The following is a 26153-nucleotide window of genomic DNA, read 5'->3' as shown; positions in this document are numbered from 1 at the left end:
AACTAGAATTTCTGGTGCCGACTAGTGACGGTGGCAACGTTTATTCGACTAGTAAATCGCGCGCTTCCCTAGCGGGAATCATGCTGACACCCCTTACTCCAAAGATCACTCCAAACTGGAAAACAAATGCTCCCAAAAATCTTCACTTCTATGTTAAGATCTCTACTTAGAGTGATCCTGACGGACCATAAAAGGCTTCACACCATGTACTGTAGGACTATTGTTGTGGTGTTCATGGGTCAGTGTGTTCTGGACGGCCCTTCCTCTCGGTGTTACACAGCAGAGAGAACAGAGGAAAACGTGCACACACATGTGAGTGTTCTGCAAAGGGAGGGCCCGGGGTCTGTATTGTTTTCAACAGATGGAAGTCACGGGGGCGGGAAAGGGTGTGTGTGCACGTCTGTGTGTGTTGGGGGCCTGCTGGCGTGTGCTCTTCCTCTGTCTGTCAACAAGTGAACTCCCCCTTCATCCAGCAGGTTCTAGGACGTCAGCCAAGATCACACCCCTCTGTTTACACACTCACTTTCTGCTCATCTATCTGCGTTTATCTAGTACCTCTATCTATCCCTATTCAGAACATAGTTTTATCTGTTTGTCATTTTGTCCTCCCCACCACTTTACCTTCAACTTTCTCCTTTTCCTAGTTTTTTTTTTATTTGTCTGCTGAAACCTTTTCTCAATATTTAATCCACTGTCACAGTGTGCACCTCTTTGATCCCTCTCTGCTGTTTACCCATCTTTACATGGTTCAAGGACAGCGACCTGACATCGGTTAATCTTCTTAATCGTGTAAGTGCCTCGCTGTCCTCGCTTGGCTCTGGTTTACAAAAGAAGACAGAAATGGTTCAAGGTTACAGAGGTACTAAAACAAATCACGCAAGTGATCTGATTAGAATTTGAAAAAATATAGCCACCCTTTGTTCTCTACATTACAACCACCCCCAACCACGCACACGCTCCCCCCCCCTTCCATTATCTCCACAATCATTCCTATATTTAATAACTGCACTCTGAACAAGTGTTTTGATTATAGATGTGGGGAAGGTTTGTTCAGTGACCAGCAGTGGGTGCTGCAGCTGCACTTGGTTGCTGTATCTTTAGGGAGTCATAAAGTCTGAAGTATAGTACCTAAATGACAATAATCTGGATCACTTTTTTTTTGAATTGTCATTATATAAAATCATATCTAATTTGCAAAAGCTGTTTCTCTGTCCTTTCAATTATTTATTTTCTAACTGCTTCATATTATTTACTATTAACTTTAAAAATCTAACTAACATTTGGTATAATTTCTCTCATGCTATAATTGGCTTGGCAGTAAATCGCGATGTTATATATAGAAGATATTTTGTTTTTCACAAATAAATGATGCATCATGCACTTGAGAGTGTGCTGACAGGGAATTGGAAGACGACCTGGTGTGCAATGTTCTGACTGTTCAGTTTTAATTTGAGCACAACTAAGCCCTGCCTGACAACGCTCAAGTGCACCGTCATTCAGTGACTTTGTGTTACGTTCTAAAATAGCCTCAAGTTGTTTTATGCACTTTGTAAAATTCAGTCTTACAGCTCTCATTAACCTTGTTTCCAGCTGGAGCAGCAGACAACTGTTTTGAGCAAATAAGCTCTGAAACCCATGTGACCTATTTTGACCACGCCCACCTCAAAGAATTAGAATGAACAATGATGCAGAACCGGAATCGATAAGTAGAATCTGAATTGGAATTGTTAAAATCCAAGTGATACCCAACCCTTCCGGAACTCTGTTTAACAAAATTGCCTTTTGCTTGTTTGTAACCGGTCATATGGTAATTTAGCAGGTAATTCGGTCTTGTGTGCTCTGATTAATTTGGCATGCAGTTAACACACCAGTCAGAATTTTGCTTTAATATTAACTGAACTCTTGGCATTGGCTCCTGCTGTTCTTCACCACTGTTTTGGAAGAAGGAAACAACAAGAGAAACAGGTGAACCAGCTTTAAAAGTCACGCTATTTCTATTAAAATAATTGCTGTTCGGTGGATGTAATTAATGCAGATGTAAAGAGTGGTTCATGTGGATTTGGAAAAGTAACTGATCAATAGTTCTAAAAGTAATTGATACATTTTTAAGAAACTTTAAGTATTGAATTTGATCACAGAATGTGTTGTTGTGGTATGTGGTAGAATGAGAGTTGTTCATTGGATTAATTGGGCTCCCTTTGTCTCAGTGTTGTTGTATAATCCTAATGTCTCCGTTTTGCACAACGTGATTGGTTGATGCCTTTATTTGCTGTGCAAAAGCTCATGAAAATCAGCCCCGTTCAGAAAAAAATCTAATATTCCTGATCTGTGTGAAAATACTCATGACAACAATTATAATTAAGAAATTAATTAAAAAAAGGCCCCAGATTTGTAAAGGCCTTTACACATGACATACTAGTAGGCCTATCTCTTGTAACTGGGTATTTTTCTCGCTTGATTAATTGCAGAAACAATTACTGCACATCTGTGTCTTTTTACCCCAAACATATTTTTATACCCACTTAATCCTCCTTTCAAAGTTCTTGTATTTCTCTGACACGATTCCATCTTATGTGTGTTTGTGTTTTGGTTTGGATTAAGTTCAGATGTTTTCTCTTGGACATTGTCTCCCTTAGCAAATGTGTTTCTGTAGGGGTGGCCTGCAGGAAATACCGGGGGATTAACCCTGTATGCCACTGGGTGAGTGAGTGAGTTTGTATGTTTCTGTATGTGGGTGGGTTTGTGTATTTATATAGTTTGTGAAAAATATGTGAGTGTGTGTGTGTGTTTGAGAGAGAGTGGGGGGTGAAATAGGTGGTTTTTGGTGAATGTTTGTGTATATGCATATGGCGAGTTTATGTTTTTTCAGGAAGTAGTGGGCCTGGACCCCAAATTTCCGTCGTGCATGAGAATCTGTGTGTGTATGTCAGAAAATTATGGGTCCATGAGTGTTTACAGGTGCATGTAGCCCTGCCCGCCTCTGGATAATGGTTACATCTGTGTAGAGGTTTGCAGTACGTGTGTGTGTGTGTGTGTGTGTGTGTGTGTGTGTGTGTGTGTGTGTGTGTGTGTGTGTGTGTGTGTGTGTGTGTGTGTGTGTGTGTGTGTGTGTGTGTGTGTGTGCGCGTGTGCGTGAGTGAGTGTGTGTTTGTGTGTGAAAGACGAAGAACCCACACAAGGGGATAAAGAGTTACGCATGGGGCTAACATGGTCATTGATGAGCAGTGAGAACTTAATGAAGCAGCTCTTGCTTCCCGGCCCCTCTCTGCTCTTTCTCTGTAGTAAAGGGTGGAGATGGAGGGGGGCGGGACTTTGTTTGAGGCCACTATACTGCCAGAAGTAGAGCCTCAGGAACTACTTTTTTTCTTTGAGAAGGGGAAATGTGTGGGAGCCCAAGGGTGAGATTGAAAATGACAAAGGAGTGATCAAAAGATAAATCTGCTGATATTGATTTTTTTTCTGATTGTTAGCAAATACAAGGAAAATACCAAAACATGTTATGAATTGATCCTTCTATTTTGTGCGCATCCAAAGCCTGATGTCTTATTTAATCTTTGTTCCATCCATCACATCAACGAGCCACACTGTTACACTGGGTGACATATTTCTTTACCACAAGCACAGAGACCACAGTGTGTCCTGCTGCTGGAAATACACTTAATGTGTATTAATCCACAGCTGAAAATAGTCCTCAAATAATGTACCATTTCCTCCAGTTTGAGTAACGCTTGCCAAAAACTACAATGCCCTGCTCTTAGAGGAAATTACTTAGCCTTTTTTTAAACATCAAACTCTATATTTATTTTCTGTGTTTTGAGATTTATGTTGTTTTTAGTTACAAAAAAGGACTTGGAGCTGAGTGCCACAAGGGAGGGAAATCAGAGTGACAGATTGTTGTCATGGGATTGGTTGATGTTCACAAAAATATACAAGCATGTAAGAAAATATGCCTTATTTTGATATTGCATGTGCTGATCATTATTGGGAATCCCCTTCAGAGACTCACAACTGATGTGTGATTTTTAAATGTACAGTTTTATTCAGGCTTATCAGCAGAGATCTAATAAGAAAAATGGATCAGCCTCTCCGAATTGATTGGGGCTTACGTGCAAAAGTGACAGGCGGGATTGTACTGATACTATTTTTGTTTGTTAAATTTGATACAGGTTTTGAAATCTCTCAAGTATTGTTAGAAAATTGAGCATCAAAAAGGCAAAAATTGTAGAGTAAACTGGGAGAAAGCAGGTGACTACATTGACGTCAAAACTGATCCAGTGTTATAGTTTTCCAGTGTCAGGAGAAGTGCCAGTGGAAATTCATCACATGGGTGAATGCAGGGTTAGTAGGAGACCATGAAATATTAAAATGGGCTCAATACTGAAATACACGGAGAAACTGTGCAAGAGAGAGATGGAGGGAGGGGGGAAGGTGAAGTGCGACGGATGCTGAGGGGGGCGAACGGGGAGGGGGTGGGATCAAGGAATGAATGAAATTAAAAGTGGTGAGACTTAGAGGGGTAAAAGGGGGAGGGAGACATGGGATGAGAGAGAGGGAGAGAGAGGAGGGGCAAAAGAAATGGATAATAAGCAGCGCACCCCTTCCCCCTTTGCTCCCGTTGAGAAGTGGGGGCAGCCTTACCCCCCCCCTTCAAAAAAAAAAAAAAAAAAAAAAAAAAAAAAAAAAAAAAAAAAAGGGCTTTGTGAAACTTTCCCCGGTAGAAGGGAAAGAGAGCCAGAGCGAGCGCAGAGGAGAGGAGAGGCAGTCAGGGTCCAATTTAGAGGAGAGACACTAGGAGGAGAGAGCAAGTCATACAGTCAGGAAGAGGGAGAAAGCAGGAGCCCGAGGTGAGAGACAGGGAAGTCATGGCTGTGCAGTGTTGGGCAACTCTTCTCCCGGCTGGATTATACTTAAGGAAGCCCACTGGTCTGTAGCAGCAGCAGCAGCAGCAGCAGCAGCAGCAGCAGCAGCAGCAGCAGCAGCAGCAGCAGCAGCATCATCACTCCTGCCCGTCATCATGCCGTCTGTCTCTCTAAGCCTGCCAGCAGCTCTGGCTGGACCTGCACGCACCTGGGTCTGCCTGTCCTGCATGTTCTGGGTGAGATAACTTTTCAACCGAGGAATTTCTTCTCTGAATCACGCTTGATTTCAACACAGGACTTCTGTCACTTCCATAACCTGTTTGCAGACGTCTGGCCATGCAAATCGATTAACTTGCAAACTTCCAACTCATCATTTACGTCGTAGTAGAATCACGAATGTGTAAGCAGCGCGAGATGGAATGGAGTGACAGCATCAGCTTGATGATGCATTTAGCCGCAGCGCTTTTGCTGTGATTTTTGCACCACATCGAGAAAAGGTTGCAGGCTCATTCAAGTGTTGATACTTCAGCCCTGATCCATTGGGGGAACCCTGATCAAATCAAGCTGGGGATCTATTGGGTGGTCTGCTTGTCGGGGGTTGGGTTGAGGGTTGGGACCCCGGCAGTGGGGGGCCTTGGCATGGTGACACATTTGAATGAGGGAGATATTACGAGGGAGTATGGGAGGGCGTTCGAAACAGAGACAAACTTGTTTTATATATTTCATATTTTCTCTCCAGCTCCGTGCACGGACTGAACCATGTCTGCTCTGACACTGAGTGGAATTAAATGGATCCCCTGCTCCTCTTACCCCTCAGTCTCTCTTTCTCACCCTTTCCCACTCCCTCTGTGTCCCGCTCTGTCTCTCGCTCTAGGTGGTTGGGACACAGCTATTTTTGCTTTCTCTTGTATAATTCAATCTGCCGCGCATTCCCGCTTGCAGTGAGGGTCTGTTTTGTGCACTCACGTGCCCTCTGAGCTCTGATGTGGTCAGTGTCCATGCTAAAAGCATTGCGACCCTGGTCTCGACATTTGTCTTTAAACACTGTGAGTGCTTTTCCCTAATTTGTGCTGATATGAAAGAACATTCCTGGCTCAAATATACAACATAGAATGCTGCTCTCCTCTTTTTTTGGGCTGAATAGAGGATGAAAGAGGAAAGTAGTTGAATAGACCATTGAGATCCATCCTTTCCCCATTCTGCAGTGGTCCTTTGGGACATGACTGCACACCAGTGACAGAGCTGCAGCCCTTGGCGAGGAGACTGGATAATCTTACAGGGCTCTTCATCAGTTAATTACCGTTCTTTCTTTTGAGGAGGGGAGGCGAGGTGAACGGGGGGGTCGTAAAAGAATCTCAAAGCCCCCCAGCTAAGCTCTGGGTCACTGATTGACTGCATCAGAGCACTGTATGACAAAGCGAGCTCACTTAAGGGGGCGGGGTTCAATCGGAGCTCCTGCATTAATAGCATATCTTTGTTTGGCCCTAAAGTAGCCTTAATTTGGGCACATCTTATTCTAACAGATCGGGGTTAGAGTTAGGGTTAACACTAACCTTCCAATCAATCAAAACATGAACCTTTTGCCAGGAACCCAAATGATCAATCAAGAAAAATCTGGAAAAATTGTAAAATGCATCAAATAGTTCTTCTTCTTTCAGATGATGAACTGCTGTACTTTTGTCTAGACTGTTCAGGTTTGCGTAGAATTGACACAGACATACTCCACGGGTAGCCGGGAAAGTGAGTACATCTGCAAAAGCTGTTATGAGGCAACAGAGAAGTAGAAGAGAGGGAGATGGGTAAAAGGAAAATGTAGTGAGCATTTGAGAGTGAGTTAGTACGTACAGATGCAGGAAACAGACCATCTCCAGGAGCTAGACAAGATCTATTCCTCAGCCTGGCCTCAAATAGGGGAGGGTTTCCTCTTGTCCGAGCAGGCTGGTCCTGGATAACAGGTGTTATTTCCAGCACAGAAGCAGAAAGAGAAAGCTCAGGGAAATATAGGAAATGACAGGTACAACTTGAAGGACAAAGGAAATGAACAGAAGATGCTCCGGGCAAGATCGGAGGGCAAAGTGAGCATGGATGGCACAAGAGGCCCTGAAAGAGGACCTTCGGAAGAGTGCCACTCCTCCGGCAAGCACTGAATAATTAATGAAAGCCAAAAAAAGGGTTTTAGGGAGCGTTTTATCAGGTTTCTCTAAAAGGACGGCAAAACCAGTCAAATGTCCTCTACCTGCCCGTTGCTAAGTGAAACTTTAAAGGGGACGCAAATCCTGTTGACATTCACGAAAGGCAGGTTATGAATGCATCCCCCCCTTTTTATGGCTTCTGCAGCAAACAGGTGTAATCGAAAGGATGTGTGCCAGGCAGTTGCAAAGATGCCGGTAGCGTTGGCCAGGTGCATCTAATCTGACAAGGTGTTGTTGTTGTTGTTGTTGTTGTAGGAAACAGTGCCTCAGATCATTCCCTCACAAATATTGACCCATGGCTAAACCTTCAGAGTTGTCAGGGTTCAAAGAACTCCTCGGGATGATCGATATCCATTAACGTACGCTCAGTCCATCTTGGGTCAGAGTTTGGTCTCAAAAGGATCGCTCTGGGAAATGGTGTCATTTTAGGAATGTAAGGTCATTAGTTGTCTTGACTTGAACATAGACAAACCCCAAACCTGTTGTTGCAGTTTCAAGCTGCGCTATCAGGCCATTCTTCTGATTAAAAAGGACCATTCCCAACTATTTCTACCTATTAGATATACATAGTTTATATATATATAGTTTATATTTGGCTCTTTTTTCAAATCCCCTGCACTCATCTTCCTTCCCACCCTCCTTTTTCTCTCTTGCTCTGGTGATAGATTAACCCCACATCTGAGTTACTGAGATTACCTCTGATTTGTGTTAAAAAATGTTCCACATGGGGGCCCCTTTGAAATACGGCAACATTTCTGTAATTGTAACATCTGGGTTTACGCTGCCCCAATGCTTTCCACTATAATGGATTTGCCATGCAGTTGTTTTCTGTCTTGACTTTCACTCTGTTGTTGTCAACCCGTGGGGAGTTTGCAACAATACTCATGCTGTTTCATCTTGGCTTTGCTCTCTCGTCCTCGGTTGGCAAAATCTTGAACAACAAAAAAAGGGAAGTTTAACCCTTGCTCGGTTGATTTATGAGAGTTGTTGAGCTTTGTGTAACACCTCACCCCCACCCTTTCTGTTCCTGAAGAGACCCCCAGCTTCGTGCATGCTTCAGTGGGCACATTGGCCTTAAACCTCCCATGGCCTTCTGACTTTACCCAGGGGGAGTTTCGGGATTCAGAAATTTGACAGGGTTTTAGTTTCCCCATTTTTCTCTCCCTAATCCAGGAATATTGATTTATAGACCACCGTTGAGTGCAAATATTTAGTGGCGGTAGTAAATTTATGGGATGCACTGTATATTTTGCACTGTTCTTTTTACCCTCATGCCTGAAGCAAGAACAAAAGTATATGTTTCCTCTATCCTGCCATTTAGCAGAGTCTATATCATCTCTGACATCACCCCATAACTTTTTTTGTTGGGTCTAATTTAGTGCAATATTACCTCATGTCCCTGGGTTGTAACCAGCTTGGCCCCCCAAAATAAGTTGGTCAGTACTTTGGTATGCCATGTCTTGTTTCATGTCCATCACACACTTTAATTTTGTCAGAGGTGATAAACAACAACATGAGATCAGGTTATAATCAGATCAACAGTAATAAATATAGTCATGGCTGTCAGAATATACTGCACCGTACCTTTGAGGTTCAACAAGTCATTTCATTTTACAAGTTTTTGTACAGCAAATATGTTACATTTGGTTTTGGTTGTGTTGAGTTATGTATGGCCGGCCAACACTCTTTGAAGATACAATCATATTGTTTTGCAATGACAAGCAAGTTTAGGTCTAGCTATCTGTATGAAAGTATTATAATGGACTACATATATCCCTTTGCTTTTTTACCTTTCTACCCCAAAATTAGCCCAAAAAAACACGGCAATCTAGATGGATCTTGGTTAACTTTTCTTGCATTTGTGCAAAAATCTCAACAATTGCCATTAACTTTTGCATGACTATTCATGGCAACTGATTCCTGATGATTGTGCTGATCCCTTCAGCTTCTGTGAATTCCATGAAATCTGCCTTGGATATCTCCCTGCTCTCAACTCACCTATTCTATTGGACAGATTATAATGAAATATACATATACGTATTATGTATATAGTGATACATAAATCACTTTCATGGATCCTATAGCACACACTCGCCCACTTCAACCATCTATTCATTTATCTTCATTGACTTTGCTCTTGGGCTGTCTGAGTTCAAAATGTGGAAGTCAAGAAATCACATAATTTTTTGCAGATTTCACATTACTGGTCCTGACAGGATTTAATTTTAAGTTTGTTGTGTACAGCAACTTTGCAGTATGCAGCTATTGCAGCATCTAGCTGCTGATAGTGCGCATTCAACTTTTAGTCTTGCTGTTTTGATTGCATTTTTTTCAGTTCCATTTGGTTACTATTTTTTAGAAATAAGCAATTTCTTCTTTAAGGAGCACAGAGCCAAAACAAGCTATTATTGTGAATTGTGGAAATGTTTGTGGCACCAAATGGGTCCTGAATGGATGGCTGCTAAATTAATTATTATCTTGGTTTGTTTTTTTTTTTTTTTTTTTAAGTAGACTTTGTCTCATAAATTATCAGTAGGGATGCTATATCAGTCTTAATACCCTGAGCTCAACATGTTAAAATCATGTTATACAACATATTTTGTCAGCCTCTCTAGGTTCAGTGCTGTACTTAAATTTGTTCTTGTGGGCAATAAATGTCTACAGGTGACCTTACTGAAGGAAATACCTCTTAGACCCTTGAGAAGGAAGGTCAAAGGTCACTGTTAAAGAAGACATCTGTGGGGACTTTGCTCTGTGTGGTGAGGTGTTTGGACCTGGTAGTGGTTAAGATTGGACAGCTAACAGGATGCTCATTGTTAATACTGGAGCAAAACAAATCCACCACCAGTGTGTTGCGCAGTTGGCAACGATGTTAGTGACACAGTGATTTTGCAAGCATCAATTGTGTTTACCTTGAATTACAGAAGTCATCTTAGACTCTGTAGAGCAGAAAACATTCATTATCCTTATCCAAATTGCAATTATGTCATAGGTTCAGTCATGGCTGCGGTCAATTAGTCCAAAAATGTCATCCTATATCTTTTCCTAACCACTTTTTGCTTGACCTCGATAGAAAACTTGATGAAATCAAGGAAAGACATGAAGGAGAATTTAAAATGACTTGGAAAAAACAACGGCAGTGCTAAGAGAGTCCAACTGCACTAACATTATGCAACTGCCAACATAGAAAATGAGAAATGAGTGAAGTGACAAACTCAAGTCAATTCAATTTAGGATTCTTATACAAAATAGAATCACTCCATCCAGGTGGATGTTTTTAATTTATCCATAATGTTCAATCAAACAGCGACGGAGGATGTCGTTGGTGGCCGAATGCTGCTTCGCTTTAAAAGGCTGCTACCGCACAGAATTTTGTTCTAGCCGCGTCTTTCAATCGTCTGTCTCAAGCCTATGTAATACTCCCAAACGGACTTGTGCATGGACAAACACGTTAGTCCTGCAAATACTCTCAGCTTTGAGGACACATCCCATACATGCCCTGTAGATTGTGAAATAGGCGTAGAGTCCTTTTGCAAACCTTTTGGACTTGTATTCCTGTTACAATATGTCTTAGCATCCTACAGATAAGCAATTCAGTGGCTCATCACACAAAACAGGAAGTAAACACCGATTAGTTCAATTCCATTCGTGGTCCTACGGGCCGCTGTCCAGCAAAGGTTACGTAGCCGTGCTTTCAAAGTTTGATATCTTGTTTATCAACCCCATGTAAGCCGCCTTATATGGCCATGCCTCACATCTCATGTGTTCAACAAAGTCATTGTAAGCCAAAACATTCCTTACATGTACATGTACACTCAAGTTTTGTGCTTCTTCACTGCCAGAGCAGAACAGAGCGGCCAAGTTAAACTTATAAAGATATTTTAACAAGACTCTGTTTTTGCACAGTAACAAATTACTGATCAATTCCAGGAAACATGTCACCTTATGAAAACTGATACCAAAACTGAATGATTATAAGACTGCGAGTTAGAGCAAGGAGCTCTCTCCATTACACCGTTATTTATGTCTTGACCATGCCAGCTGCACAGTCCGGATTGTTAGAGGAGATTGAGATCTTTCTTGGCCCCAAATTTCTCTAATCTGTCTGTCAAGGGCTCTCACCAAAGAGGCCAACGGAACTTGTTAATGCCATGATAACCTCTAACTCTGGATGTGATCTGAGCCCTCCCGCTGATACCTATGCATTCAAGTGTGAGGCCAAACAATGCTCATTGGAAGTGGCGCTGACGGCGTCCTGCTGCGCTGGCTGTGCATTTCTCCAAAGGGAATGGGATTTGCATTTGAGGGTTTTTAATCATTCTTCTAATTTATACTCAGTAAGTGACTTCGTTTGTAGTGTTCTTGGTGCCGCAAGTGATTTGTTGGATTTATTTGGATTTTCCTTATTTGAAGTATTTTAGGAAACAATCCAGAAATGATTTTGATCTAGTTTGGAAGAACAGAAGAGGCACTCTTCAGGAAATTATGAGATGTAATCATGAGAACAAAATCCCTCAAGAACATGTCATCCCCGTCCTTCCCAGAGAACATTCTGGTTCATGGTTTAGGTTTCATCGTCCTCTGCCAACCCAGCACGATATGGGACACGTGCTGTTTTCCCTTGGCGGTCGGCTCTTAGGATGAACTTTGGCTGTCTATGATTAAGCCTGTTTTATCCTACTGAATCAATGTTTTTGGCAAAGGCCCTCCTGCTTGCTTTTATTTGGGGCTCGTAGCCATCTTCGATCCACATGTATGATTTATTTTCATAGTCTGCAATTTCGCAATACTGTGAGAGAAAGTTTAGAGCTTTTGCTTTTTAAAACAGAAAGCTTATCTCGATCCATTCTGAGATTTTCACTGAAAACAAAGGAAACAGGACTTTTATGAGTTGCTTAATATGGATTTGTAGTAAGATTTCAGCACGCATACCAGAACCCAGGCCAGGAAATCACAATCTAACTACAACAGTAATAGAGAATGTATTTTACACTCACAGTGAGAGATCATTCTGAGAACAAACATCAAAACAACAGACTACAAAAACTGAAAAAGAGAAGGCATGCAACCGTAAAGAAGTAGAATAAGTGAACACATGGACTAAAGCTGAACATATCAACAATAAGCAAACCAGGACGAATCAACAGGTTAAAGTTTGATATTTATTAAACAAAAGTGTAAGGATGTTATTTCCTTCTTGCTCTATTCTATAAATTCATTACTTTGTTTTCATCTTTGATGAATGCAACTTCATAAGACTTGGGCGTGGCGTTTTTTTTGCAATGCCTGCCAGCAGCGTTGACGGGGGGCGTGTCTGTTCGGAGCTGGTACGATTGCTTGGCCCCCTGAAATTCAGCTGGCAGCGTTCTCGTGAACCGCTCATTGCTTGTTGACTCCACGGAAGTGAAGAAGAGTCCGGTTGTAACTTTGGTGCATCGAGCATTCAGCAGCAAAAGCGAACTGCAGTCGATGAGCCGCTGCCTGTAAAGGCCTGCTGCTGGTGGCTTGTTTATTAAAAATTTAATCATAATGACTGTGTAGCATGCCCAAATGAAACTAACTTTGATGTTTCAGGTAAAGAAGATAGGTACACACACTGTACTACACTGTACTACTACTACTTACCTCATTTGTATTAATATTTAGTAACATATTTACAAAAATTTTTTTTTTTGCACAAATTGTGTCTCTTTTGACCCCAACAAAAAAAAATCTTAGAGTATAAAATCCTGACAACCATGACAGGATGACCACTCTGTTTTACTCCCAGTGATGCTGATGGTTTTAGAAACAGGAGGGATTTTTATCCTCCCCCTTTCACTTCTTGGATGACTGAGTAATTTCCTCCCTGGGATCCACCTCACTGAGATGAAATACATGTAGAGAGTGGAGTTAGAAAGGGGGGAGCAAGTGGGGAGGAAGGAGAGACTGGAATGCCTGCGGTGCATTTTTCCCCCAAATGAAAAGCAGGTGACTGTTCATTGTAAGGACATTTGGTTAGGGAGAAGCGGAGAGCGGAAGAAAAGGGAGGAAGGAAAGGTTGAAAAAATATAAAGAGAGCTCTCGTCTCTCTGGTATTTTGCGGTGAATTGTTGCCCCTTGCACTTGTTCTGTAGTGGGCTGCTTACAATTAGGGGATTCACAGACACCTCCTCCTTCAACTGAATGTATTGTAACTTGTCATTCAGGAGGAGCTGGATAGAAAGCTTAATTGGAACCAGGCTTATTCTAAGTTGAGTCATTATTATCTGCTATTCATTTATCCTTAAGCTTTGATCAAGGACTCACTGCACAAAGTATCTGGGAATATTTTACTCCAAGAGTCTGTTACCAAACATTATGATGGATGTCACTAGTGGGATTCTAGCAGCTAGGAAATCAAACATTTGATTGGGGTATAAGGACATTAAAGGTAGGGCTGTTAATATTCTCCAAAAACTTTTTAGTTAAATTATTGAAATCTCATTACATCATGACAGCAATCAATAAAGCAAAAGCTCTGAAACAATCTGGTATCTGTGGCTGTAACAGGACTGTATTAGGCCCATCCAATCATCTCATTTAGCCCGAATTAAATGATTGGACGGCCTGCCCGTCTACCTACCTGCCTGCATACCTGACTGCACTCTGCCTCTGAACTTGTTGCACGTCACTGGAGTCTTTAAACTTCTTGTAAACATGCAATTTCTAGCTGGGAGTTTGTTTTTATCTGAAGATGAATAATAGTCTTAACAAATTGAGATTGGATGCTAGGTGTATGAAATGGAATAATACAGATACATACACTGTTTAGACTTGCGCAGATAATAGCTAATTAGTATCAGATGGAGTCAGAGGGGGATAAATATGGGGATCAGCAGAAAATGGTAGCTTAGGCATTTGTGGAAACAAAGCCTTTCTTTTTCTTGTTTCTCACACTCATAACTCTATCCTTCCATTTCTTGTTGTTGGTGGGATGAATAATTCAGTGACTTCATTGTATAGCAAATGACTCATAGGGTTTACTTCTCATGCATTTGACTCCTGGGTGGCGAGGTAAACAGTTTTTGTGGTGTGCGTGTGTTACTTTTGTGTTGGAGCTTGTTTCAGCTATATAGTATGTTTTATTTACACTGGAGTCAGAATGATTTACTGGAGTGACACTCCTTCCAGGAAAGATATCCCTTCATGTATCCCTACATGGGACAAAGACAATGAAGGACTGATACCTGGGCGAGTTGAGCCAACATTTGATTTTGACATTTAGTTTATGTCATCAGTCACAAGCCCTCTGTCTCCCATCTGCTCTTCCTGTCTGCTTGTGTGTTACCTTATTACATAGAGGTGGCACTAAACCGATTTATCACACAAAGCCCAGTTTAATCATCAGGAGTATATCCCTCTGAAAGAAAGTTAATGGCAGGGGGATCTAATAATATAAGCTATTGAGTTGCATTATGGGAATTGTAGGATCCCATTGTTTTGGGGACTTGACCCATACTATGGAGCAAGAGTCTGGATATCTCAGCCTGCACTGTTTTGATTTTGGTCATTCTTTTTCTCCTTTGAGTTGACCAACTCTTTGGAAGTTTGATACCAAATTACTTGAGAACCCCTAACAATATGTTCAGACACAGAATAAACTTTGCAAGCTGAAGTATTTCAACACGAAATGAAAAGCAGCCGTGAGTTACAAGCATCTGGCCTTAGTAGTTTCAATCCAAAAGAGTCTCACTCCTACTGCATCCCCTTCTGTGGGAGTCTTCCTGTCTCCGGTCAGCTGGGTGTGTTTGCTTGTATTTTAGTGGAGTGTTTTGACACAGCTGCTCTCATTACTGGATCATGCATCATCAAAGGAAGCGCTTCGACTGCACACTGATCACAACAAGGATTTCATTGATTTCCTTTTAGTTCGAGGTGACAACCTCGCTGCGTCTTTCCCATGCAGCTTCAGTGAAACAGAGGGAGGATATGTGTGTGTGGGGGGTTAAGCCAAAGGTGGATGAACATGAAAAATGGAGGAAGAATTGGATTTACAGCTGGAGCCTGGGAGAGTCTTGAGTAGACGAGGGTGCGGAGGGAGGAGGTCAGGCAGACTGGAAGAAGAGATGTGGAGATGGGTCAAAGGTCGGTAGGCTCTTGCTAGCTGCTATTTATCTGAGAAAGATAAAGAATAGCTGCCTTGTGAGGAGGGTACATGCCCAGTGGGAAGGGGGCAGGACAAAACAGGACAAGAAGGGTGTCTTGGGAAGTCTCCTTGGAAAACATGAATACTCAAAATTGATTTTTACTTTACTAATTGTCTCATACACACACAGTCACAGATGGAGACATGTGGTGGTCACCCTGGTGCGTCTTGTTAAAATGTCCATCCATGCATATGGTGTCCCATATGAGAGACGGCAGCGCGCTAACTGGCTGATTAACCCAGTTGACTGGAGAGGTCTCGTTTAGTTTTCTGGCTCCATCAGGACAAACAATAGCCTCTGATTGGTGGTGGTTGGGGGGCGGGGGGGTGTCGTCGAGTATACTGCTGTCCTGTGTTTATGTGTATTCAATGACTTCCTTCAGACTGAAGCGAATCAGTGAGGCACAGACGGGGAGGCCAGACTGCTCGTGCTTATCGGTCTAGTCTGTTATTATTGCTTGTGTGTCTGTCTGTTAGCCCTCCATTCAGTCTGTCCATTTACCCAACTGTCAGTGCTGTTGCCTGTCTATCTTTCGGTCTCTCTCCGACTCACACTACAGCTAAAAGTGTCCCAGTTCTCACTTTTTTTTCCAAATGAAAAACTACTACTGCTATTACTACTACTACTACTGGAGTAAATTACATTTCTTTTTACAATCAACGCTGATGAAAGCACCTGCAAATGATAAGGTCGTAGTAGTACAAAATGACTGAAATCAGTAAAAAAAAAAATCAATTTTGAGTCAAAATAATGAAAGTTAAAAGTGAAAAGCAAATCTATTCTAATCTTATTCAAGAAAATCAACTGTATTTGGGCAAAAAGGCAAACATTGGCATTAAAATAGACGTGATGCTCTGTTATTGTTGTCTATGCAGTCCACTGTTTTAGATACCCTGGAATTTATCTAAACTGTATGTATGCTTGTGAGGAAGTGAGCATGTGCACTAACCACATGCAAACACGCTTCCATGTGTACATGAGGTAATGCGTGAAGTGCTGAGAGTGAAGGCCAGCGTAATCAGAGGTCAAATCAGTGTGTGTGTCTATATAAGTCTCTGCATGAGTCACAGTCAACAGTTGAGGTAATAGTTTTGGGTTGTAGACATTAAGGAGAAAAACAGCCCTCTTGGTTACCTTATTCAGCTGGAATGTCCGTCGCAAAGCAGAGTCTGGAGGGATTTATCTCCACGCTATAACAGTTCGATTCTAAAACACTATATACCCGTTATGGTATTAAGACTATCTGCACTTTGATAAATACCACTTTTCCAGAAGTTTTTTCAAAGGTTGATTACTTTAATAATGTTAATGATATATCATGCATATCAATTTTCAGCTATGAGTTTCACTTTCATGTCATTTTCAAAAAGTAAGGGGAAAAAGAAATTTAGCATGTAGTTAGTTACAAGACATGATATAAGTCAGTGTGGTATTGGGTCTTTTTCTCTGTGACTCATGTCACTCATCTTCTTCTGTACAAGTCTTTCTGTACAACTGAAACTCCAGATTCCCTTCAAAGTTGACCTCCACATTAAAGATATTTATTTAGATATTTAAAATTATTTTCCACTTCCTCTCAGTTCTGTGTATATTGTTCAATGCTGCAGTCATTTCTTTGCCAGTGCAGGTTAAACATTTGTATATTAACTTATGTTAACTAACAATGGCCTCACATAGTGACGACAACGCAGAGCATTATGACTGCAGATCTACGGAGCCAAACTGAGCGACCAGCTGGGGAAAGTGTGGATCATTTAGCAGCTAACGAGTCAGTGGAGACCAAAATGGAGCTAAAAGGAGAGGGAATATTGGGCTTTCATTCAACTGATGGCCACAAACACGACTCAAAATGAATGCTACTGTTGCTTAGTGCTGGGCGATAAATCAACATGATAATTTATGGCCTTTCAGATGAAACATACCGTGATTAAATAATATATTGAGATATTCTAATATACCATACAATACAATCAGTTCAATGCAATAAACAAACTGGACTCAAGCTGATCTAACCTTTAAACTCCATTACCCCAGAAAACAAAAGTGCATACAGCTCAGGACGGGGTTCTCTCTGCATAATAATAGTGGGAAATAATGCATAATGGTCCAATTGGTAACCCAAATATTGGTTAAAATTAATTGTCAGTAGTGTTTCCAACAGTAGTGTGTGGGATATTTTTCTATCATTCCTTCATTCAGCTTATTCAACTCCTGCATTCCTACACCCAAGAATCCGCTATCATTTTTTTGTATCATTTCACTTGAAACTGTTAATTTCATTTTACTCAAATGTTCTTAAGAAAATGAGGAAATACTTTTATTTGTCAAGTATAACTTCACACAGGAATATACAATAATAAACTCTACAATGTGGTTATTTCATGTAGACTATATTTCATTATTAAAATATGAAATGACTTTCTTTTTCGGAAGATTTTTGCCATATTGCCCATCTCTATCCGTGTGCTGGATGTCCAAATAAGCATTTGTAAAGACATTCACCATTTCAACTTTCTTGGCAATGTTGTATTTTTAGCTTGTTCCTATGACCCCAAGTGGCCAAACAAAATCAAATAAATCAGCTTTACATTGAGAGTAGGATTGCTGAAGCTGGCTGGCTGGACTACTGAAGAGTAGAGATCTGGGCTAAAGCTTAGGTAGGGCATTTCAGCACCTCCCTTGAAGGTTCCTAGAATTCCTGTTAAATTAAAAATGACGGGGCAAAAATGCCTCTGATAATTAAGGAGAAACCCCCGCAGCCAGCTGTAGACGGGCCCAACCCAAACACACACCACTGTGTTGATAAAAATGGTACTCAACCCAGCATTTTTCAAAGATGCTGGTTGGGGGATCTTTCTCCTCTTTAGCAGTGGGAAAAAAGTGTAAAAGGAGTGTGGGTTATTTGAAAGACGGCTGGCCTTGTGTCTACGCATGTGTGTGTGTGTGTGTATGTGTGTGGGTGTGTATTGATGTAAAAGTGTGTTCATCTGTATGTGTGTGTGTGTGTGTCTGGTTGCACTTCATGCACGAGAGTGCCCGTTTTGCCTGTGCGTGCTAATGAGTGTGAGGCAGGAGATTATGCGTGTGTCTCTAAGGGAACGGGGGTCTGTTCCCAGGAGCTGCAGTGCCTGAGCTGAGGGGGGTATGTGTACACCCTGACCCCAGCTTTCGGGGGTCCCGGTTGCCTGTCTGAAACCATTTCCTTCCTTTGTGGCCCATCTGAGAGCCCGAAGTGTGACGCGAATGTGAAGGACCGGGGCCATTTGCATGGGTCCCGCAACACGTTGAAACAGAAAATAACCAGCGAGGGCCACATCTTTGAATGAGCTGGCAGGGTTGCCTTTAACTCTTTAATTCTGTGTTCCCCACCCCCATACCTCTCCCAGTCACCCATGTCTCCCCAAGCGACTCCCCGTATACTCTAGCCATCCCCCCCAAACAATAAACAAACTCTGAACGCTGGGTGCATTGCTAATGATGGGAAACAATTATCTGCTCACAAAAGGGAGCGTCCTGCTATATTGCTCCGTGCAGTATTTACATAGTATTTTGAGGTTAAATGACTGGAGCTGTGGCTTCTGGTGAGGGCAAGAGGACTAAAATAGACAAGCCTGCTTTCTTTTGTTTGGCTTTTTTGGGGGAATTAAACCCTTTAAGTAGAGTGAATTTAAATTTGAGTATCCTTATGCACTTTATACCTCTCAAACCTTGTTTCACCCATTCTACCACCGGGAATATGAGAATGACAAATGTGAAAACAAGACAAGTGGCATACCAGCGGTTGACTGGACCCCCACCCAAGTGTCTGTCTTACTGGATAAGCTCTGGTGTGTGAATGGATAGAGGCTGGGAGAGTGTGAGAAGGCTCAGGAGTGGCCCAAGAGGCCGATGAATAGACTCCTAGATTGAGATATTCTGCCTGTTTAACACAGAACTGTACAAGTGTCAGTGTGTGTGTGAGGAAGAAAGTGAAAGTCTTAAAGTCCTGCTTTGAATATGTTACTCCATTAAAAGTATATATATATTATAACTACAAATGCATTAATGTAAAAGCAGGATTTTACTGATGTAATTGATTGTTTGGTCTGTCAAAATTGTGAAAAATAGTGAGAAATGCCGTCACAGTTACCCAGAGCCCAAAGAGACAGTGCCACAATATTTTCCAACACATTGTCCAAAATTATTATTATTATTATTATTATTATTATTATTATTATTATTATTATTATTATTATTATTATTATAATAAGTCAAAATAATTAAAAGTCCAAGTAGACGATCTTCACATTTGAAAAGCAGGAATAATTAAATGTTTTTTGTGTGAAAATGATTTAAACAATCAAAATAGTTTGCAATCCATTTTCTGTCAATCAACTAATTGGTTCAGCAGTAAATCTTAGTTTTAATGTGTTTTTGTACACGGAAATCTTCCTTTTCTAGTAACTCAAGCTGTCAAATAAATGTATTGAAGTGAAAAGTACAATATTTCTCTGAAATGTAGTGGAGTAAAAGTAAAAAGCGTCATGAGAACAAATCATTCAAGTAAACAACTATCTCAAATTTTAATAATTTTTTCCATAGCTTTATTAAGACATGACTGAGCCATTATTGAAAAAAAGCCACATAGCTACAAAATATTTAATCACCTGTTGTGTGAGAAGTGAAACCAGTGATGAGTTGAAAGGTTAAAATAAGGGTGAAGAGTATTTTCAATTCTCTCACAGGATGTAAAAACATGTTTTGGCATTAAAACCTTAATTAATCACTACTGTGTGCCCAAAGGACCTTTCTTAGCATTTATTAGATGGATAATTCTGCTTCCTATTTTATGATTTCTGACAGTGTACAAGCATAGAGCAATATATCAAGACTCTTTTTAATTTGCTATTTGAATCAACAAACAATCAACATTGTTTCATAAGACACAATAAACAGAAACGTACAGTTAGTACATGTCCTATCCCAAATATCTATGTGGTAGTTGCATCCAAAACAGATGGCTTCATTGCAGAGCAAAACTCCCATTACTGGGTACTTAATGACTGTTTTGGGTGATGTGGTTAGAGTGTAGACACTCTGACAAAAGCGATTAAAGAGGGTGTTTCTCTAACACCTGCCTGCGGCTGGGTCATATTCACTCCACTCACAGTATTGTGTCCCTTTATGTTGAAATTTGATTCCTAAACAGTCTGTAAGTGAAACCAGAGGATTGTTTTTTTGTCAAAACACAGCTTGTGACATGTGTCATCCCAGAGGTATCAATTCCCACAAGAGGGGACATTTTGACAGAAATGTCCCCTCTTATCCACCTTAAAACAAAGGAATTCTGACTGACGGACACACACTCGTCGGCAATCACAGCACACACTTCATAGTACCATAAGACCTACTTATCACCCCATTTCCAATCCCCTGAAATCCATATCCAGATTCCCAACACAGCAGGTGCCAGCCGGGGCCTTGGCATGGCGGCGCCTTGGATAACACCATGCGTGGATGCCAGGCACAGACCTTCAGCCCTCCCCCAGAAAAGCCCCCTTGCCAACATGGCGCGTCCTGCACAGCCATGGTCATTATTTCAGCCTAACTAGATTAAGCTAATCATGTTATGTAGTGGTAAGGCGTAGCCGGGGGATGGAATGAAGGGGTCGGCTGTCCTGCTGTTGCCATGTGGCTCTGAAATACAAACACTGAACTGTCACATAGAGCTTGATAAACACCAGAGGCAATATCTGTCTGTTTGAGTTTCTAAACCTCCAAATGAGCTCATGAATTGTGAAAAACTACACATTTTTAGAATCTGTGATGCGATTATACATTATACATTATTCAGAATACCAGCCACTTCGTTATCAAATAATTTAGACAGGTTAACATCCACTAAAATATAAGATATTTTTTGTTTCACACCTTCTCCTTGCTAAAAGTCCATTTATTGTAGCTGACTTTTCCTCTAGCGCCACCATGAGGTTTGTTTTTCAGTGACATGTGCCACCAATCTTGGATGGCTTCCATGGTCCCCAGCTGGTGAATACTTATGAATTTGGTGATCTTTTAACTTTTTATGTAGTGCCATTATCGGGTCAACATGTTTATTTTTTCCATTGCTTTAGTTCATTAACCAATACCTGCAAAACTAATGACATTCCCATTAGTTTCAGTTGTCCTTGGTGTGTAGTGCTAACGATCAAATTCTAGCCTATTAAAAACCTGAACTTAGACCGTGAGAGTGCTAGACATTAGCCTGCTAGAATTGTAATTGTGAGTATGTTAAAATGCCAGAAAATCACGTCAAGCTCAAAGTACCACTATGCCTAAAAACAACCTCACAGAGCTGCTAGCATGACTGTTTTCTATGGACTCCTATTGTGTCTGAAGTCCATTACAGCTGGCCGGGAACTTCTTTAGTCTTAAACATAGTCTAAACACACTTAAGATACAGTAGGTGAAGTAAGATAAAGCATTTCTACAAACATAATTTTATTTTTGGTTCCAGCACACACCTTTCTTCTAGTCAGTTTTATCAATAATTTGTTATATGTTCAAAGAACTCCGTTCTGAAAATAAACGAGTGTGACTGCAGGCAGTTATGTTTACTACTGCCTATTAAAGACATTATGAGTTGCATCATGGGAAATGTAGGATCCAACGTTTTGGAGCTTGACCCTTATTAGGGATTAAAGTCAGAATATCTCTGCCTCTGCGGCATACATTTTTAACATTCTGTTTGTAAAATGTACCCAATTATATGAAAATGTAGTACTTAATTGCTGGAGTATTCCTTTAGAAGGGGTTTTTGAGGTAGTGGTGAGACATTGAAATATGATCCAGAAAGTCCAGTTGAGTAATAGATTGTGGATTTGAAGGCTTCTCAGATGCCAAAACATTGCACAGCAGTTTAAAATGCTATGAGAAAAGGTTTTGCGACTCTTGCAAATTATCTTGTACACTATCATTTTACGTTTTGTCATCACAGTCACCAGGTTGAAACAGTTACAAAAGAATCTACCAGAACTGTGCTCTTGCACCTTTTTGATTGACCACTTATTCAAGTTCTCCTGAGAAGACTGGCTGATTACTTCTCCCCACAACCAGTAAAGATACACTATACAGTATGATAATATGTAGAATATCACAACATGTGATGTGTGATGGGACTGCTTCTTCCACATCTGGATCCATATGAAGATCTCAATATGAAGGCTATGTATTAACTGGATCCTGCACTGCCTGGAAATCACACATCATGGGAAACAGATGGGACTTTTCCTTCTGCTAAGTCCGTCTCTTCTGTTAATAACAGAGGAGAAGGACAGTCAGTGAATTGAGTAATGAAGACAGCCCAACAGATACTCAGTCTGGTTTATCATTCAAGTGTTAGGTCTGCACTATGATTGCACACCCCAGGCCACTTTTCCAACACGTTGCCTTTTAGGATTAATGAGCAGGCGAAAAAAGCTGTAATTAGTGGTTATAAATTACTGTTAAGTTACTGTGGTTCTTAGTCTGGGAACTCTTGCAGCAAGGGATTTTCCTTTCTATGCTTTGATATGCTATGGTCTCCCCATATGAAAATTCCTGTGAGTTGTCCCCCAATATTCCCACCACATGGCTACTTTTAGCCCTGTCCAGCAAGCACAGAAACTTAATAAAAGCCTCATGGCTGGATGCTAAACTGGCAAATCCTGCTTTGAAAACACATCCACATTTTCTTTAAATCCCTGTATAGAATATATTAGCTTTAAGGGTGCAATGAAATGTATTGGGAAGCTCTCCAAAGTCGCCCCTCTCTTCTGGTGTTATTGATATTACTGCATATTCTTTCACCGTCACAGTCGAACCAAAGGCAACAATTATCTAATGGCCAGTCAGTTGCTGACTCTGTTAATTGGTTAATTGTAGGTTACAATAAAGTGCTTTTACAACATGATTACTATAATCAAATTTGGCAAGGTTGTTTGGCTTACAGGGGGATTCATTGGACCACTATTCCCATGGAGCTGAACCTCAAAGTATGAAATGGGGACCAGCTGAAGAAGTACACCACAAAAATTATGTCACATCTCCCCAAGGTCGGTCATCAAGGGCCAAATAGAAACACGGTGCAGGTTTCTCGTAAAGACACGGCGGGGAACAAAGCTTGACATTTCTGATTGCTCTCTAGCATTGCTGAATGCCAAGTTTTCAAAGCAGACAGGAAAAGGACTGTGGGGGCGAAGGAATTGGTTTACAGTAGAGGAAAAACAGCAGGCTGCAGACAGACACAGAGGGATGTTTAATGTGGTGGGGAGCGCTGTCAGGGAGTTTCTCCAGAGTTGCGTAACACACCTGCAAGGAGGGCAATGAGATAGGACAAACGTTTTGGAAGGGGAGGGTGGATTTTAGAGGACCTTTTGACCATTTTATGTTTATGTTACGCTTTACTGCTGAAAGAAGTCATGACCAGGGGTCACAGCTGAGATGAATGTGAAAATAAATGTATGTATTTCATTGGCCAGGTGTTTAATTTAACATATTGCAAATTAAGTAAGAAGGTCATTTTTGCATTTAGAAACAAAGAAAAAAGATACACAAAAGGTCCAAAATGACTCAACCCACCTGGATTCATTGAAGTCCCATCAGGTTGCAATGTTCCATCACTAACATTCCACCTCTTTTGTCTTTTGTTGTTGCTTACTTATCTGCAGCCGGACGAGTTGGAGGCTCTTCATTCCCATACGTTCCGGGTGAAGACTTTCAAGAAGGCCAAGCACTGCAGCGTTTGTAAACAGACCATCAGCCAAGACGGACTCGTCTGCCGAGGTGAGTCACCTGTCCAGAAACTCTGATCTCTTGGACTCACTATGTTGCAACCATTTTTTGGGGGGCTTCCAGACAACGCTTGAAAATCCTGTTTTGCTGACCTCTAGTGTCTTAAATTGTCACCTCGCAACATTGATGTACAGGTGTACTCCAGGACACAGTGACGTCACAGTTGGATATGGGGGCAACAGAGCACCTGCTTAAAGAGGAAGCAGGTGAAACTTTCAACCAGAGGGGGCAGCAAAACAGTGCTTTTTATCCTGGTATTAAGGTCAGGCGGCAACATCCGGTTCTGCCTATGCGTAGTCTCTTAAAACTTGTAATATTATACAATAATGCAATAATGCAAAAAAAGTTGGATTGTATGGAAGTCCATGAGAAATGACGCTACGTCTCACTTGATTTATTACCTTCGTAAACATTGTAAACATAAGTTCATGGTCTCAATCGCTAGTTTCAAGTCTTCTTCAATACAGCATGATGTTCATTTAGTAAATTATGGTCCCATTTAAAGTCATAAAGTCATAAAGCGGGCATGCTTTAGGGTGGGGCTCCCTTGTGATTGACAGGTCTTTCTGCTACCAGAGCCTTATATGGCGTCTCCATGTCAATCCTCCCCATTCCAAATATGGTGATTTCTGTTCAGTGGTGGGAAAAAAACAAGATGGCGACGATAAAATTGCCAAACTTGAGGCTTCAAAACGGCAGTCTACAAACCAATGGGTGATGTCAAGATGACTGCGTCCACTTCTTATGTACAGTATATGGTTAAGATGCTGTTTTTTTAAGATCAGAATCTATAAATATATAGTTCATTTTAAGATGGTCATATGTTTCTTTTATATTGAGTGTCAGTGGAGGCTTTTAATGTCTGAATACGTTGAAGCCAAAAAGTGTTATTGACGGGGGAGTATGATCTAAAAGTCCTTACTGTGACAAAACCAAAGAGTCTTTCGCGCAGCTGATCCCTTGTACTAATTTTCAACTTTCAATAACTTTTAAATGCCATAATACGGCGCAGCAGGTACAAGGGATGGACAGCGTGTAGGATTATTTGGTTTCTTCACAGTTCTTCTTGGCATTGTAATGAAAATGCAATGCAACCTAAAAATATTGACTGTCACATGCTCCGTTCCAAAAGCCAATTGTTTTGTATTTAGAAGCCTGTTAGATGTTAAATCTTATCACGTCCCAACATTTTCAGGGCCTGACGTTCATATTTGTTCCCATCTCCCATCACTTGGAAAGTTAATGTTGAGCCAAAATATAATCTGTTATGAATCATTGCTTAGAATGGAAAAAAAGCAACACAATAACTCAGCAGACTCATCGTCTAAACTCAGTTGTTTGATTATTTAGATTCTTAAGCCTCTAGCTAAGACCATTTGCAATAACTGCTTTAACCTGCTGGGACAATGAAGGCAATATTTGTTACAACAGCCATCAGTGGTCTAAATCAGGGGTCATCTGAGGTTACCTGGGGTCGTCTTTGTGTCAGGGTTTAGTCAGTTAAGTGACAGAGGAGGGAAAAGAAGCCTCAGAAAGGCTAAAGGTCAGCAGCTTCTCACTTTCCTTAATGGTGTTTACTGAAGAGGCAGTGTGGTTGATGATGATGATGATGATGATGACGGATTAGCATTGTTTGATTGATGCAATCAACTTCACTAGGATAGAACTGGGTGGATGTGTTTGTGTTAGTCTTTGTTGTTTTAATGAATAGACGGAGATGTCATGGTTCCTGAACAAATGCTTTTTTTAGTCCATGCAGGTGCCAGTTTGGTGAGATGGCCTTATAATGTGAACCAACAAACAATTGCAGGAAAGTAACTGAGATTCAACAATAGACTTTAATATGGCCACCATTTTCTGAACAGTCATCATGCAGTAAACCTTCCCCATCTGGTGCTCCAAGTGGGTTAAAACAAAATCGGAAAATGTATGACCCCGTCTGCTCCACCACATCGTGTTTCAGTGGAAATGTCTGTTTTCATACAGATAATGCAAAGTGAAACCATGCGGAAATGGCTGGATGTTAGGTTTGGCACACCAGGGGGAATATTTAGCTTGTAGCTTCCATAACCTGACACAGGACGGATAGATGTTTGAAGGGCACTGCTTAGAAAAACAAGAGC

General features: G+C 41.1%; 1 protein-coding gene across 3 annotated transcripts in view; it reads left to right on the top strand.

Annotated features, from left to right (window-relative positions):
- tns1b (tensin 1b) overlaps window positions 1-26153 on the top strand; it is a 163835-nt gene that overhangs the window by 21955 nt on the left and 115727 nt on the right. For all 3 annotated transcript variants that reach the window (XM_054614701.1, XM_054614700.1, XM_054614703.1), the window contains exon 2: window positions 23907-24021. In XM_054614701.1, the coding sequence (XP_054470676.1) occupies window positions 23907-24021 (115 nt within the window). The remainder of the gene's footprint in view (window positions 1-23906; window positions 24022-26153) is intronic.

This window comes from Anoplopoma fimbria, chromosome 16, assembly GCF_027596085.1.
Source record: "Anoplopoma fimbria isolate UVic2021 breed Golden Eagle Sablefish chromosome 16, Afim_UVic_2022, whole genome shotgun sequence".
In the NCBI taxonomy this organism is placed as follows: Eukaryota; Metazoa; Chordata; class Actinopteri; order Perciformes; family Anoplopomatidae; genus Anoplopoma; species Anoplopoma fimbria.
The sequence above is the reverse complement of the archived record's forward strand: the minus strand, read 5'-3'. Positions and strand labels throughout refer to the sequence as shown.